A 22,219-nucleotide genomic window follows, 5' to 3' on the forward strand; every position below is an offset into this window, starting at 1 on the left:
TTTTAACTTCATCTATATCTCAGCTGTGACAAGAAGAAAATGCTGTGTATAAAGCAGGTTGGTATTTGCACAAACCTCATTCATTCTCATTAAGTGCTTAGCAGAATAGACCCTGGATCTACTAAACTGATGCCCATTCTCTTATTTCTCACTTCCTTGCAGTCAGCTTATTACACTCTTTTATTTACCTTGAGATACTTTATTTTCCAATTCTCTGCTATTCCTTTTAAATAAAATTGAATGTAATATTTACACTGGTATAATTAACATTTTGCAGCATCTTTTTGTATGCTTTGGTAGCAATAATCATTTGTCTAGTTAGCTTACAGCCTAGAAGCAGAGAAACAGAATAATTATCAATTATAATATTGTGGCATAAAAATTATTTTTATTTACTCATTTAAGTATTTCTTTATTGATTTTTAGAAATAGAGATTCTAAATAGATACTTTTTGTTAAATAGAGCATTGATCAGTCAGCACATTATTTATGTTTAAATTATTTTTGTATTTTTTCAGTCTACACAAATCTTTATCTCAAGAAGAAAATCTAAAGGATCAGTTTAACCATACGCTCAGTACCTATGAAGAAGCTTTAAAAAACAGAGAGAAAATTGTTTCCATCACTCAACAACAAAATGAGGAACTGGCTACCCAACTGCAACAAGCTCTGACAGAGCTAGCAAACATGGAATTACAGCTTCGGCATGCTGTAGAGGCCTCCCAAGTGGCCAATGAAAAAGTTCAGAAGTGAGTAAAATGATTTTGCATTATTTCAAAAACATGAAACAAAACAAAAAATACTTTCTTTTGAGAACTGAACAATATATACTTACTGTTCATGCGATTAATAGTTTAAGACAGAAGTAAATTGAACCAAATGAACTTTTTTAGATTGCATATCATATCCATATTTGGGGTCAAAAGACATTTTCTTGGGAACATTATTACTATTTAGGGCAAACCGTTTTTATTTAATAACTGATCTTCATCGGTTCATGGAGGTCATACAATTTAAATCATTTCACACTCCCAAGTTAATAGGCAAAGTTATTAGCAAAGGGAAGAAGCAGTCAAGCTATCTGCTGTACTCATTTAGCTTCACAATAATCCTGCTTCAGTTGATATCATCTGTGACCTTGCAATCTGAGACTTCTAGGTGCACAGAATCCAGTACAGTGAAATTAATTTTCTTGTGTTGTTCTTCTGAAGTATTCAATACAGCTTTTCACAGTGCATAATTATATTTGTTTATTTAGGATGATCTTTGCATTTTTATTAAAATTTAAATAATGCTGCATAATCAATCAGTCCTTGTGACAGCTAGCAGAATGTTAACAAATAACTTACCAGGCAAAGAAGTCACTTGTTAATTTATGGGACTTGAACATTGTAGCAAAATTTTCTGAGGCAGCTTTAATGTAATAGAACTTGTCGTTTGTAACCTTCCGTATGTATTGTTAACAGCATTACATCATTCACATACCTAATCACCTTCACTTTCTAAGATATATCTTTTTTCTTAACAATTTTTTTTCAGTTTTACAGTATGAAATAGTGCTCACTTCAAGGCTTCTCTCTTCTCACTACTTCTCATTTGAAAATAAGTCATTTCAACTATTTCCCCAATATCCCTGAAATTATATTTTGACTGACAGTCTAAAGTCAGATAAATCTACAGTGAAGATCATTTTAAAACAGTTTAGAAATATTAATCTTTACTACCAGTGTACCTTGAAACTTTTGATTTATGCAAGTATTATATATTTCTGTAGGATTATAGATTAGGTTCATATTCAGTCAAAAACTATATCCATTTATTCACAAAGCACATTAACATTACATTCTAAGAACAACATGATATATATAGGTAGATCTCATTTCATTGTAAATCACAATCAGTAACTTTTGATAGTCAGGATCTGAATAGCCCTATTTGCTCAAAATCTATAATAATTACAAATTTCAAAGTTTTCTTTACATGTAATCTTTTAATCTCTATACATGACTGAAATTTCCTAAAATATTGTTCCCAGAGACCAATTAGATTTTTAAAAAATCTTTGAAAATGTTGTCAACCTTGTATATTTTGTTTTAGATCTCATCAACTATTATCATTGTTTTGTAAAAGAAAGAACTTTTGTACACCAAGAAGTAGAAATAAAATTATCTTAGATAATGCTTTAAATTGGATAATTTTAAACCATTTGACAAACAAATATCATCTTTATCTTGCACATTTAACCACAGTTCAAAACTTTTTAATGGAATGACACCAATGTGTGGAGCAGAGTTTAAGTACAACTATGTTGTTTACAAGAGTTAAATGTTAAATTTAAATTATAAATTTTTCATTACCAACAGTTGGTAATAAAAGATTTCCAACAGTAAGACATAGATGAAATATTACCAAACTTTCCTCTTCATATTCAATCTACTCTATTTCATTTTTAATAGCCATTAATCACATGAAGTATTACTTCATTGAAGTTAATGTGGACATCCATTTATTTTATTGGGTTTAAGAGGAAGGTTATCCTGTTAAAGGAAATCAACTTATATGGCTTTGTAAGATAATGTTAGTTCTCTTTACATAAACTGAAATTACTATTATCAGCAAATATTTTGGAAAATCTTTTGAAAATATGTCATTATCCAGCCAACTTAAAATTTAAACTAAAAAGGCCCACATTTTCTCTTTTCTCTTCACAAGCAAATTTCTTGAATAACTGATCTATATTCACTATGTCTAATTTTTCAATTTTCATTTACTCCTCTGCTACTCAACACACTATGGCTAGTTCTCATACTGAAATTGTTGTTCTTATGATCGCCAGTAATTTTCTAACTACTAAATTCATTGGCCCATTTCTAACTATGTTTTTATTATACAACACATGATCATGGTGAACATGAATTAAAATACTCATGTATCTTCAGGAATATAGCATAATGGTTTAAAAGCTCAGACTTTAGATTCAGAATGCTTAGGTGTATGAACTTGGACATTTTACTTTAAAATGCTGTGCGATGTGGAACATAATATGTGGACAGTAAAACTTCTACCTCCTAACATTGTTGTGAGCATTAGATAATACACGTGATGCTTTCAGAACAATGCATATTACATAATCTCTCATTCTCTTGGCATTTCACTGCATACCACACTATCTTTTTCCTCAGAAGGGCTCTGCCTTTTCCCCCCATAAGAACCTTATTCATTGTATGAGTGTCAGTGCAGCATAGAGAATAGAAGACAGGCTTTGTAGTCAGGTCAGACAGTCCTGGGTTTGAATCCCTGTTTTCCTACTAATTACCTGTGAGATTTGGGGCACATTACTTAACCTCTGTAAGCAAAATTTCTTCAGATAAAAACTCAAACAGTAATAATGGCTTCACAGGCAGGGTTCGTGTGAGGAATAAATTGGATAGCATGTGGAATGCCTAGTGTAGTGACAGTTACTATTATAAGCATTCTATAAAATATATTATTAGTATCATCATATTCATCAATTTAGCAAAGCCAGTTCAATTGCATCTTCTCTACAAAGTCTTCTCCAACTTCCTAGGAAATAAAATGTTTCTTCTGTGTGTTGTCCTAGTATTTTGTTTTTAAAAAGTGTATTATTAGAAGCTTTTTCAGACAGCAGTATTCTCACTTAGTCGAACCTTATAGCCTGTTGCTGTATACAGAGTTATTGTGTTATTTATCTATAACTGTGTCCTTCCTACTAGGATGTGAGTACCTTAAGAGTAGAAACCATGCCTTAGTCATTCTTGTATTCCTAAAAATTTACATGATACATCTCACCATTCACTTAGTACTTAATTAATGTTTTGTTTTGAAAACAGGGAGGGAGCTTATGTCCTAAAGCCTGGGAATTACATAGATAATAAGATATAACCATATAATTACATAATATTATTTTAGGACTTATAAAGGTTAGCAGGCATGCCAATGACATATCCAGTCTTCTTTCAGGATATTTTCCTACTTAAACTCTCTTTATCATTTAATACTGTCCCACTCCTTCTTGAAGACCTTTGTTTTCTTGGGTTCTATGGAACCATTTTCTTCTACTTCTACTACTTTTCTGACTATTCCTACTCTGCTTTTTTAACGGAATATGTCTCCCAGCTATCCCTAAATAATGGTTTCTCTGAAGGTTTTAGTTTTCTTTTACCTCTACACAGTTCCTATGAATGTTATTCATTTCTGTGAGCTTCAACTACTACCAATTAGCCAAATAACTTTCAAATTTTTATCTTAATACTTGTCTGTCTCCTGAGATCCAATCTCATGTTCCCAAAACTCTATTCTTCACTCCTCTGAAAATAAAGTCCTCCCTGTTATTCTTTATTTTCTGTCTCAATTAACGGACTTTACCAACTTTAGTTCTGTCCTTGTTTCCTCACTCTTTTTTACCTTTTCCATTTACTTTGCCACCAATCTCTGTTTTATACATTGCCTAAATATCTCCTGCTTCCCTTCACCCCATCTTTATCATCTCTTGTCTAAACTGTTACAGTAATCATAAAACCAGTCTACCTGCCTTAGTTCTTTAGAGCTTTTCTTCTTCACTGTCACCAGCCTTAATCTTTCTAAAACATAAATCAGGTCAAATTACTTCTACATTTAAAATTTTTCAGAACATCCCTCTCTAAGCACTGGACAGATCATCTAGGCAACAAATCAACAGAGAAACACAGGATTTAAACTAGACTTTAGACCAACTGGACTTAGTGGATATCTACAGGACATTTCTTACAATAACTACAGAATATACATTCTTCTCATCATCGCATGGAACATTCTCCGGGATATACCACATTAGGTCACAAATCAAGTCTCAACAAATTTTTAAAAATTGAAATTATTTCACGTACCTTTTCAGGCCACAACAGATTAAAACTAGAAATCAATAAGCAAAACTCTGGGAACTATACAAATACATGAAAATTAAGTAACAGGCTCCTGATCAAACTATGGATTCAAGAAGAAATTAAACAGGAAATCAAAAATGTTCTTTGCAACTGATGAAAATACAGACACATCATACCAAAACCTGTGAGGTACTGCAAAAGTAGAGTTGGGTGTCTCCGGTGGCCGCACAGGACCCCAACAGGTTTTTCCTTTCCCTAGAGGGTTGGGGCCAAAGGGATTGCCTTTTTCTTCCCCCCAGGATGCAGGGCAAAAAGAGATTCCAAGAGATGGGTGAGCACGCTGCTGCTCTCCCAGATAGGGAACCAACACATACACATACACACGCAGCAGGGGTTCTGTCAGGCAGTTCCGTTTATTGTAACACAAACGATCATATTTATATGCTTAGCAGGCAGGGATTTCCAAGCTTAGGCCAATCCTTGAAAAGGTCAAATGTTCACATGCCTTGCCTCTCTATGCTTAACCCTCCCCCTTAACTTCCCTTGGGCGCCACCTTTTATCCATTTAGGCCATCTGTTACTTTTGCTTAGAAAAAGGGCACGGTCCCATAAAGTAGTATTAACAGAAGTTATTGCAATAAACACTTATATCAAAAGAATAGAAAGATTTTCAATGAACAACCAAATGCTACACCTCAAAGTACTAGAAAAAGAAGAACAATCCAATCCCAAAATTAGTAGACAGAATGAAATAATTAAGATCAGAGCAAAACTAAGTGAAATAGAAACCCCCAAATGGCTCAAAAGATCAATGAAACAAAAAGTTGGTTTTTTGAGAAGATAAACAAAATAGACAAACCATTAGCTAAGCTAACTAAAATGAGAGAAAACCCAAATAACAAAAATTAGAAATGAAAAAGGAGACATTACAACTGATACCACAGAAATGCAAAGAATCATTAGAGACAATTATAAACAAATGTATGCCCACAAATTTGAAAACCTGGAGGAAATGGACAAATTTCTGGACACATACCAACTACAAAGACTGAACCAAGAAAAAATAGGAAACCTCAACAGACCAATAACAAGCAATGAGATTGAAACAGTAATCAGCAGTCTCACAACAAAGAAAAGCCCAGGACAAGATGACTCTACTGCTGAATTCTAACAAAGTTTTAAGTAAGAATAAACACCAATTCTCTTCAAACTATTCAAAAAATTGAAACAGAGGCCATTCTCCCCAAACTCATAATGTGAGGCCAGCATCACCCTGGCCAGACACAAGGCATAACAAAAAAAGAAAACTACAGGCCGATATCTCTGATGAACATAAATACAAAAATATTCAACAAAATATTAGCAAACAGAATAGAGCAACACATCAAACAGTGATCAAATGGGATTCACCCCAGGGATGCAAGGATCATTCAACATACACAAGTCAATAAATGTGATACACCCTGTCAACAAAATCAAGGACAAAACCATATGATTTTCTCAATAAATGCAGAAAAAGCATTTGACAATATTCAACATCTTCATGATAAAGACTTTCAGAAAATTAGGTATAGAAGGAAAGTATTTCAGCACAATAAGAGCCATATATGACAAACCCACTGCCAATATCATCCTGAATGAGCATCCTTAAGAACAGGACTTAGATGGGGATGCCCATTCTCACCCCTCCTATTTAACATGGTATTGGAAGTACTAGCCAGAGCAATCAGGCAAGAGAAAGAAATAAGGGGCATCCAGATTAGAAAAGATGAAGTCAAACTCCCTCTGTTTGCAGTTGACATGATCCTATATGTAGAAAAACCTAAAGACTCTACAAAATAATCGTTAGAGCTGATAAACAATTTCAGTAAAGTTGTAGGATACAAAATCAGTTAGTGGCATTTTTATACTCCAATAACAAACTAGCAGAAAAAAGAAATCAAGAAGGAAGCCTATTTACAATAGTCACCAAACAAATCAAATACCTAGCAGTCATTTTAACCAAGGAGGTGAAAGATCTCTACAATAAGAACTAAAAATCACTGCTGAAAGAAACTAAAGGGGCTGGCCAGTTAGCTCAGTTGGTTAGAGCACAGCCTTATAACACCAAGGTCATATGTTCAGATCCCCATACTGGCCAGCCATCAAAAAAAAAAAAAAAAAAAAAAAAAAAGTAAGACACAAAAAAGATAAAACACATTCCCTCCTCTAGGATTAGAAAAATTAACATTGTAGAAATGTCCATAGTACCCAAAGTGATCTGCAATCCCCATCAAAATACCAATGACATTCTTCACAGAAATAGAAAAAACAATCCTACCATTCATATGGAACAACAAAAGACCTGAATAGCCAAAGCAATTCTGAGCATAAATAAATAAAGCCAGAGGCATAACACTACCTGACTTCAAATTATACTACAAAGCTATAATAACCAAAACAGCATGGTAATGGCATAAAAACAGATACTTGGACCAATGGAACAGAATAGAGAACCCAGAAATCAACCCACATACTTACAGTCAACTGATCTTTGACAAAGGCAACAAGAATATACATTGGAAAGAAGACTACCTCTTCGATAAGTGGTTCTGGGAAAACTGGACATCCACATGTGAAAGAATGAAACTAGACCTGTACCTGTCACCATATACCAGAATCAACTGAAAATGGATTAAAGACTTAAATATAAGACCGGAAAATATAAAACTCCTAAAAGAAAACATAGGGGAAACACTTCAGGAAGTAGGATTTGGCAAAGACAATGAATAAGACCCCCCAAAGTACAGGCAACAACAGAAAAAATAAACAAATGGGATTATATCAAACTAAAAAGCTTCTGTACAGCAAGCGAAACAAGAGAGTGAAAAGACAACCTACTGAATGGGAGAAAATATTTGCAAACTATGTATCCGACAAGGAATAAATATTCAGAATATGCAAGTAACTCAAACAACTTACTAAAAAAAAAAGTAACTCAATTTAAAAATGGGCAAAGGAGCTAAATAGGCATTTCTCAAAGGAAGATACACAAATGGCCAATAGACACATGAAAAAAATGCTCAGCATCACTAAGCATCAGGGAAGTGCAAAGGAAAACCACACTGAGATATCATCTCACCCCAGTTAGACTGGTCATTATCAAAAGGACAGAGAATAAGAAATGCTAGGGAGGATGCAGAAAAAGGGGAACTCTCTACATTGTTGGTGGGACTGTAAATTAGTTCAGCCATTATGGAAAACAGTATAGTGGTTCCTCAAACAACTACAGCTAGAACTGCCATACAGCTAGAACACCAACACCACTGCTGGGCATATGCCCAAAAGAATGGAAATCATCATGTTGAAAGGATACCTGTACTCCCATGTTTATTGCAGCTCTATTTACAGTAGCCAAAAGTTGAAACAAACCTAAATATCCATTGGTGGATGATTGAATAATTAAAATGTGGTATATATACACAATGGTATACTACTCTGCCATGAAAAAGAATGAAATTCTGCTATTCACAACAACATGGATGAACTTACAGAAAATCATTGTGAGTGAAATAAGCCAGGCACAGAAAGAGAAATACTGGCATGTTCTCACTCATAAGCGGAAGCTAAAAAAAAATTTAAAATTTTTAAAAAAGAAAGAAAGATACAACAATCTGTCATTGGAGGGGATTGTCATCTAAACAACAGGAATAAACTTGTGTCTAAGGAAAAAAATAGGAAGATACAGAAGTCATAATAATTTGTTGAACTTTTAAAAGGAGAGAACAGAACTGAGACCAACAGAGGTGAGAAAGGGGGAGAGGGAAGGTGTGTAAGCGAAAAACTGGAAAAGGGCCATGAAAAATGATTGCATCGTGTAATGTTGAAAATACTAATTATCCTGATTTAAGCATCACATATAGCACACAAGTATGGGCATTCAGTGCTGTACCCCACAGATATGTACAATCAGTTATGTTTCAATAAATTTTTTTAAAAGGAAAAATAAAAGTCTTTTAGGGACCCTTCATCCCCTACAAGTTGAACAACTTAACATGGCATATAAGGCCTTTCATTGGCCTTTCCCATTGCTGTAGTATTATTTCCTCCCATGATCCCTACCACAACCTGTTTGCCATGCTATTTCTTTTTCTTAGAACATATCCCTCCCTTTTAGCGTCTGGACAAATTTTTGTTACTCTCTAAAATGCAGTCCAAATGTTACACCCACAATGAAGCCTTAACTGGCTTCTTCTAGTTGTTTCTTTATTTTCTCTTTCTTTATTGTTTTCATAATACTTAATCTATACCTTTAATAATCATCTAGGTGTTACAACTGTTTTGTATATCTATTTCTTATTTACTCTACTCTCCCAAATTTCCCAAGACTTGGACAATGTTCTATTCATCTTTGTATCTCCACCTCCTCCAGAAACACAGAGATGCTTCCTGAAAAGTAGGTACTTCATAAATGCTTATGAACAAATGAACTAGAAAAATTTAATAGTGCGATAGACTAACAGAATAAAGTACAAGCAGGTCACAGATAAATAATTTTTCTTCCAACCCAGTGCCCAAAGCTTACCAGTTTTATATAAGAGTATGACCTTTGTGGCTGGTTCTGCCACCTCCCCTCACTGGCACCACCTCACCTTTCACTCTCCTAGGAACTCTTGTTCTAACCACACACTTCCATCAAGTTTAATTACATTTAAAAGAAATAAAATCTTTAGTAATAGTGGAGAGAGACCATATATTATTACTAATTATAGATTTTAAATTTATATTTTATTTTCTTTCAGAGTCATAAAAATGGTTAGCGTTTTCTTAAGTTTTTTAGCTTATAGGAGTATTCCTGGAAAGAAAAGTATGGAATTATAATCCATAGGCTAGCAGTATTTATAGGGAGATAATCACTTATAGGATAAAAGTCAGTGAGTGCCAGACCTCCTTGCCCAAAAACAGCTTCTTGGCCTAGCTGTCATAAATCCCAAAATTTTACCAGTGGAAATCCATTCTCTTGAGTTAAGAATTACTCTATTTATGTACATCTACTGAAAAATGTTTTTATTTGTGGAAGACTAGTGTATCATGATTTAGCTTTCAGATTGCTCTTTTCATGATACTGAATGCACTTGGTTTTGGAGGGAGGAGTTATATGGAGGTGGAAGGACTAAAGAACAGGTTCAGAGCCCAGGAATTTTGTAGGAAAAACTTCCCTTAACAGTTTTGTTAAGGACCATCCCTAATCCCCATTTATTAAGGAGAAAATAGACACACCAATTCATTAAATGTTTTTATTATCATGAGAGATTTAAAATTCTGTGATTCTTGATGCTATATTTTATTTTCCATCTGTCTTTTCTCTATAGGTATGCTTCTTGTGGTCTGGAACAAAAGTTCCAAAGGGATTTTAAAAATAAACATTGCTATACTTACCATACCTAAGCTGCACATAATAACTTAAGAGTGATTACAACCAGACTTATAAGGTTAGAAGATCTCTCACGGATCTAGGTTTTACATTAAAATAATTTTTGTCACAAACCATCTTTACTGTGGGCCAGATTTACAGTGACATGATTCAAATTCCCTCATAAACTGCAATTATATAATGAATAGATCAGACAAATAGAAGTAGAAAAAAATTGTAAACTTTAAACTTATTTTCAAGATGTATCAACCCTTTAGAACTTTCATACCATACTTTTTTTTTTCCTTTTTGTCTTTTTTACTGACCGGTAACGGGATCGCAACCCTCAGTGTTGTGCCCGCACCGTGCTCAGCCAGTGAGCAGGAACCGGTCTCCACATGGGATCCGAACCCTCGGCTGGAGCGCCGCCGCGCTCCCAAGCGGCGCACTCTCCAGTGCGCCACCCGGCCGGCCCATACCATACTTTTCTTAAAAAAGAAGAATCTGTTACTTAAAATTTGCCGGCATTCTGCTCGTCTCAGATTTCGATAGCATAATTAAAATATCAAAGATCAGAATAAAACATTTCAATTGATAGATTTTTAAAGTAGAAAATTGCCTTTTGAAGTATAGGGCATCTTGCATCTTTTGAGTGGTATTGACAAAAAAAACAAACGAAAAACATGTAAAGCTATGAAAGTCTTTCCTGCCTCTTGACCAGATACTGATTTCTATGAAGAAGTTGAGGTTACAAAGAAATTGTGAATTCTCAGCCTGTTTTTCCTGCTGATGAGTAAGAACTGTCTGTAGTTCTCTTCAAAGTGTCAGGGGAGTCACCATAGTGTCACACAAGGATTCTTAGCATAGAGCAAACATACTTTCCACAAACTCAGCTGCTTAATCTGTTTGCAGGTTGAATTATAAAACAAGGATAGATGACTCTGGGTGCTGGGAAGGGGAACAGAGCATTTCCACAGTTTCTTGATTTAAAAAAGAAAAAGAAAGCCTACTATTTTCATCAAAAGACTTCACTAGACTTTTTAGTTTTGTTGCTGGTTCCAGAATTTGATTTTAACCATATGAAAAATAATTACACTACAGTATTCTTAAGTAGTTTAATAAGAGAGGCCTCAGCGATTTTTTTTTTTAATAATTGCATTGTCTTTTCATTAAAATTATTCTGCTTCTTGTCAACTTTACCTGTGATATTTTTTTCTATGAATTCTTGGTTGGACAATAAGTTTCAAGGCAACATGTCTGAATGCTGTAAATACTTGTTGATTGAATCAAAGAATAAATTTTATAAATTCTCAACTCAGCATAAGTTATAAATCAATATTTAGTATAATGTTTAATGTTTACTTTGATTTATTGGTACTATTAATAAGTGGGAAGACTTAAAGCTTTTCTGGAAATTACTCTTTAAAATGTTTTTTGTGTTTGGGGTTTAAAAGCCCTCTGAAATATGACTTATACCTCAGCAAATAACAGGTCACATAGTTCACTTATGTGTGATAGTTTATCTACAAATGCCTTCCCCAATCAGCTTTTGAAGGCACCTTCTAAATCCAGATCTAATTAGTTATAGCTTTATTGTCATTTATATATGGAAGATGGACTCAGGTGACTGCTAAGCAATCATTATAAGATGTACAGCATCTAAACATGATTAATTTTTATTCTTTGACACATGGAATGCCTTTAAAGATTTTAATATTCTGAATTTGTGAATCATAAACATGTTTTTAAATTACCTAATTACATATTTAACTTGTGAAATACAAGTCTTGTACTCTGTCAAACAAGTATGTATTTTATTAAAATTATCAATTCCATTATAGATTTGTATAGTGGATCACCTTTCTCATCCATCAGGTACAAGAAGTTGGTTTCTTTAGAGCTACTTTTATTAAGCCCAGAGATACCTACTATATTTTACATATACATAATTATATTCATTTATTTATAAAAACTAAAGAATTTGGGCTTACATCTTAACCTTTAGAGAATATCTTACTTTGACATGAAGAGGAAACATAGTTTCAATTGTCTGGCTCATTCCTTTATACCAAGGAAGGATTAATGTAGGATTATTAGGATTGGAGCCTAACCCGGAATGTAAGAAATTCCAATGGAGCGAAAAGTGAAAGATCCCGGCTAAAGAAGAAAAGGGGCTCTCTAAAACTAAGACTCTCTACTTAACATGATAAGATAGATCCCATTAATAGTTAACATTATGGAATGAATAAAAAGCATGATGATCCCATTAATAGTTAACATTATGGAATGAATAAAAAGCATGATGGTAGGAACTAAAACATTAAATTACAACATGACTTCTTGCATTTGATCTACTGCTTCATTTCAGAAGCTGTCTTGCAATAGATGAACTAGATTTGGGCAAGTATACATTTCTGCATACTAAGATAGAACACATTTCAGATGAGCACAATGGAGTGGAATGGGAAAAAAAGAACAAAAGACTAAAAGATGAGAGATCCATACTTTTTCAGTTTAAGACTAAATAAGATACAGGGATTTTTGTTGTTATTTTTCATTAATCCCAGTGCTACAGTGATTAAAAGTCAGAGGTAGACTTCCTGTCATTTTAAGGAAATTCTGGAATCCACTTATACATTGTTCATGTGTATTTTAACTAGAACATGATAGGCAAAAAAAATTATATATATAACAGGGGTTTTTATACCTCAGAGACATTCATGGGTGATTTTCACAAATATGTTTATATATGGAATGTCAGTTCTTTAAGAGATATATGATCTAACAAGTATCCTTTTCCTTGGTTCCATTCTTAGCTACAGTCAAAAGTCTTCTTACTGTTTAACCCGTGACAGGATGTATAGCTCCTGGGTACTTCTGTGAAGTTAGGAGAACTCATCTATCTTACATGAGAATAGTTTAGGAATTGATAAAAATAAGATGTATAAAGTGATTAGAAATCCTTAGGAAAAGTTTGCTTAATGGTACTGATCACCAGTGTACTTTAAAATATTTGTGTAGTAGTAAAAGGAAAATGGAAGCTGTTATAGAAAATAGATTTTTAGAAGTTTTCCTCATTTCTACTTGGGTTTTGCTGAACCTCATTATACTTGATGTTATGTACTTAATATATCTTGATACTTGATACAGCTCACTCAGAACATCTCCATTTTCTTTCTCTATTTGTGAACACATAGATTAGATATAACATACCTACCTGTTAATATAGAAAATGTATGTTTTCTTATATAAATCAGGGTCTGGTTTGCTTTTAATAAATCCTCAGTATACCCCATTTACAACCTGATGTACACAGTATACCCAGCTAACCTAAACAGACAGTTAAAATTTCCTTACTAGGTATAGATTTTATTCCTAAAATATAATTGGAAAAAACTCAGTTGAACCCAAGGCAAAGTAAAAATACAAATTTCACTTGACTTCTAAGGTTTCTTGATTGATTATTTCTCCTTAGTAGGTCAGGGATTTGCCCATGTGCATATATGACCCTCAGTATTTATAATTTATAGAATGAAATAATTCTTTGGTTGTTTCAGTGTAACTTTGTCTAATGTTGAAATCATAAACATTGTCTATACATAAACTTCATTCTTGATCATTTACATTTAAAGATAAACTTTCTATGACAGTATCGTATGTAGCTGAAGTGTATCTTCCTTCTTCTTAATTGTTATGTATTCTTAAGAACTCAACAGAGGCTGTTTTTTTCTTCAGTCCTTAACTTAAGTATAATGAAAAAAAATAGTTATGCTATTGTGGATTACTTTGTCAGGTGTTTCTATAGAAAGACTGACTAAAAGTAAAAAACAAGGTTTCAAAAATTACATAGTAAATGTTATTTTGGAACTTACTAAACTAATTTTAATTTTTTAGTTGCTTTGGCATTTATACCATACAAACTTAACAGTTCTTGGAACATCATTATCATTTTACTTTTTCCTTTGACACATACAACAGTATCCTAAAAGCACATGAAAGCATATGTTATTTCTCTTTATGTTATCATTTGCCATATAACAAGTTTTATAGAAGTAAAAATAACATACAACATTTAATATTGTAAAACATCTTCTTCTTTAAATAAATCAATCTGCTTTCTGAGCCAAGTTATGTGTGTTTCGTATCAGTCTTCCAAGAAGTTCTCTACTATAACAAGTTTTATAGAAGTAAAAATAACATACAACATTTAATATTGTAAAACATCTTCTTCTTTAAATTAAACAAATCTGCTTTCTGAGCCAAGTTATGTGTGTTTCGTATCAGTCTTCCAAGAAGTTCTCTACTACTTACTCTCAGAGGGCCTAATCTTTCCCAGAATGATGGGAGTAACACAGTTCAAGAACAAGAATGAATCTCTGTGTAATCACACCACAATGTGAGGTGACCCTAAGACAGAGAACTGACCAGATACACATATGGGTTTTAGGAAGACTTTCTGATGCTCTTTTTTAACACAGCTGTGAGAAGAATGTGGCTAAGACCCAATAGTCATTCTTGAGAAGAGCTGGCAAAGGAAACCATGAGGAGAAGAGAATTTAACACATGGGTGTAAGAGAGTACAGCTTCATTGATGCGATCTGAGGGGAATGCCTAATGACTGGAAGAATTAAACTTGGCAATGAAAACACAAAGCTCTTTTCATCAATTCAAACGCAGACTCTAAAGCTGCAGATGGTCACCTCCAGCCTTGTCTATTCAGTGTGGGGTTTTATAAAATGGCACTTTGGTGAATACTAATAGATCAAAACAAAGATTTAATAACATAAAGATGTGGTGTTCATTTTTAAATGAGTATACAGGTCAGTGTCTCAGAAAAGGATAAAAAGAATACCTTTTATATGTGGGTCTAAAGTCTTTTTGGTATTTTTAACTTCAAAAATAAATGATATCTTTAACATACAGATTGTGTTTTACAGAGAACCATTTACATTATGGAAAAGAGACCAAAATTTGGGTTTATATTTTTTGCTCATTGATTTCATTGCTTCTGTTTGAGTATTCTCAATGTTTATTAATGTCATTTAATATTTTCTTGAAGCTCACTGATAGGATAAATAAATGTTGCCATTCCCAAGGATGAATCACTCTAATTAAAAATTTAGGTCAAACATTTTATACTTAGAATAGAACTTTTTTCCTTACCTTTTCAGAGAATGCAAAGAGGTACTGTTTAGTACAAAGGAAGTCTTTGAACTTTAATCCAGTCTTGAAAGTACATTTTAGCTACTTTTCATTTGATTTTCTAAGATTTTATAAATTCAAAACAATTATTTATATATTAAAAGATAATTCACTTTATTCAACTTATTACTAATGTTTACATAGCTGAGTCTTACTTTAAATTAAAATATGATATATTTTTCCAGAATAAACTTTGTCATTAGACTTGGTTAGCACTTTATAGCTTGTAAAATTTTTAAGCTAAACCCAAACAAATGAAGATTTATTATTCAAAATAAACTTAAAATATGAACTTAAGTAATTCAATAATAGCTTTCTTATTTCTGCTATTTGTGAAGTAAGTATGAGGGTACTTCAAAAAGTTCATGGAAAAGTAGAATTAAAAGATAATATGAATCTTTCTGTGAACTTTTTGAAGACTCCTCATATAATGAAGTCTTGATTACTAATATTTTTATCTAGCAAGTTAAACTAACATATAATAAATTGAAACACTAGAATTGAAAGGTAAAGGGGAGGCAACTTAGTATCTAGTAGAAATATCAATGAACTAACAGGACCCTTGATGTCATTAACTAGGTATATACAAATCATTAAATTGTGTTCCCTCTCAATTTCCTTATCTGGAAGATAGAGCTGATATACTTGCTCTGTCTACTTTAAAACATGGCTTTAAGGATCAAACAAAATCCATGTGTGTAAAAGTACTTTGAAAAGCATAATGTGCTCCATAAATGTAAGTCATTAAATGTCTTCTACTTACATATCTTAAATTTAAAAATTATAATTACCTCTTTGGAGCCAGAAATAGAAAGGGAGAAAATTAATATTTTAGCCTCAGAGACAATGTAAGTTCTGTGTAACTTTTAAAACAGATTCTTTACATAGATCTTGAAAACTGGAAGTAGAGAGGTTTCTATGCATTTTCATATGTTACCGGTAGGAATGCAAGGTGGTAAAATTGCTATGGAGAAGAATTTGGCAATATCTAACAAATTACATATGCATTTGTCCTTTGACTGCGAAAAATCACTTCTAGGAACCTGTCCTTAATAAATACTTCCATGAATATGAAGCAACATAAAAATTACAGTATTATTTTAATAGCAAATAGGAACAACCAGAATAGGGGAATAGTTAAACTATGGCACATTCACTTTTGGAATACCGCGCAACCATAAAAAAGAATAAGGAAGATATCTATATAAACTGATATTGAGTGATTTCCGGAACATATTGCTTACTGGAAAAAATCAAATGCTTAATAATATTTTACCTTTTATGCGAGAAATAAGAGTAAAAGGAATAAGGAAGATAAACCAGAAACTAATGAAAATGGTTACCTTTGGAATAAGGAGATGCAGGCATAGGATGCAAGTGCGACTTTTCTGGTTATGCGCTTTTTGTATGGTTTTGACTTTTGAACCCTATAAATGTTTTACATATGTAGAAATCGAAGTCAGATTAAAAAGATAAAAAGCAAGTCCCAAAAGTGAATACAAATAGAAATAAATGTACTTAACATATCAAATTAATAAGATACTTACAGAGAGAAAATAGTTAATTCAGTTATCTTTTGATCATCATACTCCGTACATCCTTACTGAGGTGTATTATGGATCTGAACAATTGTGGTTCTTTCCACCCTGTGGAATTTGACCCAGTTTTTAATTATATGCTGTCCAGGAAGCCTACCACTGTCTAAATTTCTTTTTCTTACTTCATGCTCAGTACCTGCACCACTTTTGTCAACTGTTGCTTTATCTTTATTTCAATTATCTTTTGTACCCTGTAGATCAGTCATCATTTCACAGTAGGGCCCTGATTATATTCTGGACCCTAAGTGTTGATTTCGATTTGAGAATGTACAAGTACCTGCACCACTTTTGTCAACTGTTGCTTTATCTTTATTTCAATTATCTTTTGTACCCTGTAGATCAGTCATCATATCACAGTAGGGCCCTGATTATATTCTGGACCCTAAGTGTTGATTTCGATTTGAGAATGTACAGTTTTTGTGAATCAAAGTTAAATTAGGTAGAGAAAATTACTGTGACAATGCCAGCTTAATAAGTTGAATATTACTTTTACTTTGTAGGCCCATGGCTTAATCTGAAATTTGAAGTTGCATTGATACATTATCTCTACTAGCCTCCCAAAGGATGTTGCCAGTCTTTTGAATTAACTTGAATAAGGTTGATTTGTATTCTCTGTTAATCAAAATTTGAAATGTTGACATTAGAAAATTTCATTCAGTGCTAATTATATATGACTTTTATGAAAGTTAGGAAGGAAAGAATCCTACATTTTAAAGTTTGGTATCAGCCTAAAGCCCTATGAAAACAATACTGAGTAGCTTAATAAGCCTTCTTAATAAGATACCTTAATAAAACTAACCAGTTATTCTAGCTTGCTGCATTTCACTTGGCAGTGTAAAAATCAGAGACTCACTTTCTCCATCATTAATTGAAACTTTTCTGGGTTTAAAATGATCAAAAACCTTAGCAATGTTACAGCTACATTTCCCAACCTTTCTTGACTCTTGAATCTCTTTAATAGCAATATATGCTTGTATTCTCTAGGTAGAGTTTTAAATATCCTTTTTACATTGGTATAAGATAAAGAAGTTAATTTGCATTGATTGCTTTATAAATTTTATTTAAACACAATCTTTAATATTCATAACATGTAGCATCACATGGTATTTGACTTCAGCTATATAAGAAAAAGCATAATTTGTTAAATTTTATAATGGTATATTGTTTGGTTTAGGGACTGAATATAAATAAGAAAGTAGATTAAAATTCAGTAACCTGTTACGGCATTAAATAACTGCATGGGAGATGATATTTGGAATTCTTAACATTTTACTTTTAAAATGAAATAATAGAGGTTTTTTTCCAGCCTCCATTTGCTAGAATATTTCCTTAAATAGCATATTGTGAGTGTTTTTGTCTTTACTCCAATGTATGAAAAACTAAATTAAATATTATTATTCTAGTATTTTCTCTCTTTAACTTTGATTTTTAAGTTATGGCTGCTTCATAGGCAGCGCGAGTAGTTTGATCAAATGAACACAATTTAGATCTGGTGAAGAGAATCTTGAGGTAAATTTACACATTTATTTTTATGCCCCTCATTAATTCGTATGTCTACATCAATAGTACTTTCCTTTAAATACTCAGTTGTCCATTAGGAATGGAAATTAAGCAGTTTACAACTGGGAAAGAAAGAAAACATGCTCAAAAACAACACGTTGGCTAGTTATGTTCAGCTGAATGATAAATCAACAGAGGACTGATTCATGAACATGCTCTGCTGATCTTTGCTAACCTCCACTTTGCTCATTCATATGCATTCAGAAGTTCTAAAGTACTCCATTTTAAAAGGCAAAAAAAGTTTAATGATAATTTTGTTCTTTGGCTTCCAAAATGGAACTCAGAACAGACAACATTACCACCTTAAAGTACATGATCTCTTGTGATTTTGTAAATTACAAAATTTTTTTTAAAAGATGCTACAGAGAATTCATTACATAGTTTTATATAACCTTTTTACTCTTTTGTCAATTTTAACACATTTTTATGTTGTTTAAAAATACTTACTTAAAATACTCCAAAACATATTTTAAAATATTTTCAGTATTTATTAACCACGCACACAAAAAACACATACGCGTGAAAGTCAAATAACTTACCTGTGTTAGTTAAACTAGGATATAAGTTTTTGAAAGAAAGGAATTGTTTCCTGGGAAAAGTATGTGTTGCATCATATTAAATAAATTTTTAAAGGTTTCTTCATGTATCATCAAATAAAACATTTTTTTAAAAAAGGAAATCCAGTAGTTTATTATAGAATAATTATATGCTTTAAAATACTAAGTAAATATTTTTCTTATCATGGACAAAGTGTACAACTCTAAAACCTAATTTGTTTGTGTTAGTGGACTTACTAAATATTAGTCTTTGCTAGTCTAGTTTATACCATTTATCTTTCTTACGCTAATATTCTGCTTTTGCTCTGAAGTATTCTACAACTGGCTATATATGATTCTAGCCTCACAGCTAGCTTCTCCAGTTTACTGAGTATGCTTAGTATATTCTTTAACTGATAAATCAGTAAAACCTCATTGTATTGTGTAAACTCCCATCTCTATGAAGCACTTATGAGCAAATCGTAAGTGAACATGAGTCCAAAAAAAGGTACGTTGTGGTTATATTGACTCTGAAAACATTTGACTGTCATAGAATACATCATTTATTGTGTAGTGTAAATCAGTTGTAGAATTACTCATATTTTTTGAATAATCTAGTGAATAGTAAAACAATAATAAATGTTTATATTGTAGGAATACATTTTAAGTAGTTACTCTGGAGAGCTACATGTTACTGGCAAATTAATAGATATAAATCATATTTCTTATTTAAAAGGTATAACCAGGATCTGTTAATAAAATTTTGGTCCCTAGCAATTGAATTTTATATTGGCTTCATACATTTTCTGTATTATATTATGATACCAAAAATACACTAAAAGCTTTTAAATAGCATTTAAGTAATAATGTAAACATGATAAACTCTACACTGATTAAGTACATGTGTTTAAAAGGGGATAAGATGAATACATCAAAGATTTACTTTAGCAGCCATGTCATCTTGCTCATATTAAAATAATTCCTGCTTGATGAACAAGTTTCATTACTCATTAGAATTTGACTAAGTCTTAAATAGATAACAAATCTGGCTGCCTAATTCTTTAATGAAACCATACTTCCATAATAAAACTTAGCTTTGATACTGTTTTTCTGATAGATTTTATCACTTTTAGAAATACCCCCTTTGACTACTAGAAAGTAGCTGTTTGTATTTATAATTGGTTGATCTAGGTGTATTAATTAGTTATTGTAAAGTGAAAATCTAAACACAAATCATTCCAGATGGTTTGGGTGAAGAAGTAAATAGAGGAATTATAATAACTATGCCAAATATAAATATTAGAATTTTTTTTAGCTGTCAAAAGAAAATATTACATTCTAAATAAAAAAGATGAAAGAGAAAATTCCTAATGAATGAAAAAGGGAAAATTGTTGGACATTTAACACAGGCCATGATTTAAATATTTTTCTAATTATAATTACAATAATAGGATATTGATCAATTTTATTCATGTCTTTCTTCAACAACTACTTTTTAAATATCTACTGTGTGTCAGGCACTGTGTTAACACTGGGAACAAACTCAAACTATACCTTAACCTCATGAAGTAAACGATTGTTCAGGAGAGATGAGTATTAAATACTTATTCAAATAAGTATATAAGTTATATTTAATGTGATGAATAAAACCCAGGATCTATAGGAGAGTATAACAGGGAGATCCAGTTTAGATTCATGTTAGGGGAAGAGATTTTATTCAAATAAGTATATAAGTTATATTTAATGTGATGAAAAAAAAACCAGGATCTATAGGAGAGTATAACAGGGAGATCCAGTTTAGATTCATGTTAGGGGAAGAGATTTTTCCTATGCTGGGGGCAAAAGTATAAGCAGGGATTAGCCAGGGGAAAGAGCCTCCCATGTGGAAGCCAAAACAAAGAAATTGGCATGTTGGAGAAACTGAAGGAAGATCTTTGCAGCAGAGTGAAGGCAGCTTGGAGCAAAAAGGAGGATGGAGTAGGATACAGAATTATATCTTGTAGAACCATTTAACTTTGTCAAGGTTTTTGTATGTTAGTTTTCATTTTTTAAAATTTTACCATACAAACAGAAGTTGTTGATGGATTTTAATCAGGGGACATGTTCTGATTTACTTTTTTTTTCTTTCCCTTTTTTTATTTGCAAATTTTTGTTCAATATTGCTGTTGCATCTCTAAGTAAAGTAATCATTATGAGCATCACAAAGGACATAAAATGCTGAAAAGTTTGACTAATTCTCTATCTGTAGTGGAATGAATTATGTCCCCCCAAAATTCATTGAAGCTTGAATTGTGTCTTCCAAGTTTTATGTATTAGAAACTTAGTCCCCACTGTGACTGTTAACAGGGCGGGAAATCCTATTATGGTAATTGAAAGGTGGAGCCTTGCAGAGGTGATTGGATTATAGGACTGTGCAGTAGTGAATGGATTAAAAATGGTGGTAAGGGGCATGGTTCTGAGGGCTTTAAAAGGAGAAAGAAGAGAGTCTGTCTTTCTCTCTTGCACTCTGTGCTCCACCATTTTCACAATGTGATACTCTGCTGTCACTGTCGCCACCACCAAGACCATCACCAGATGTGTTCCTTGGATTTTGGGCTTCCTAGCCTCTGAAACTGTAAGCAATAAATTTCGTTTTCTTCATAAATCACCCAGTTCCGTGTATTTTGTTATAAGCAATAGAAATGGACTAATACACCATCCAGGGCAAAAGCCCATACTTCTTTCTAATATAATGCTTTGGGGACACACAGCAGGAGTTGAGAACTCTTGGAGGGGTACATGGAAGCAAAGAAACTGCCTTCAGGGCCGGCCCGGTGGCGCACTGGATAAGTGCGCCGCTTGGGAAGCGCGCCGGCGCTCCCACCCGAGGGTTCGGATCCCACATACAGACCGGTTCCCGCTCACTGGCTGAGCGAGGCGCGGGAGCAGCACCGAGGGTTGCGATCCCGTTGCCGGTCCCCGGTCCGGTACGGGGGCAACACTGAGGGTTGCGATCCGTTGCCGGACACGGAAAAAGACAAAAGACAAAAAAAAAAAAAAAAAAAAAAA

The 22,219-nt window shown here is 32.9% G+C and overlaps 1 protein-coding gene across 1 annotated transcript in view; it reads left to right on the plus strand.

Moving 5' to 3' along the window:
- Window positions 1-525: 525 nt before the first annotated feature.
- Window positions 526-22,219, plus strand: part of LOC103602645 (mirror-image polydactyly gene 1 protein-like) — a gene marked incomplete at its 5' end in the record, with an annotated part of 47,578 nt that continues 25,884 nt past the window's right edge. Inside the window, one exon of the mRNA XM_008587068.1 lies at window positions 526-749. Coding sequence (XP_008585290.1) covers window positions 526-749 — 224 coding nt within the window. The remainder of the gene's footprint in view (window positions 750-22,219) is intronic.

This window comes from Galeopterus variegatus, unplaced genomic scaffold (assembly GCF_000696425.1).
Source record: "Galeopterus variegatus unplaced genomic scaffold, G_variegatus-3.0.2 Scaffold4243, whole genome shotgun sequence".
Taxonomy (NCBI): Eukaryota; Metazoa; Chordata; class Mammalia; order Dermoptera; family Cynocephalidae; genus Galeopterus; species Galeopterus variegatus.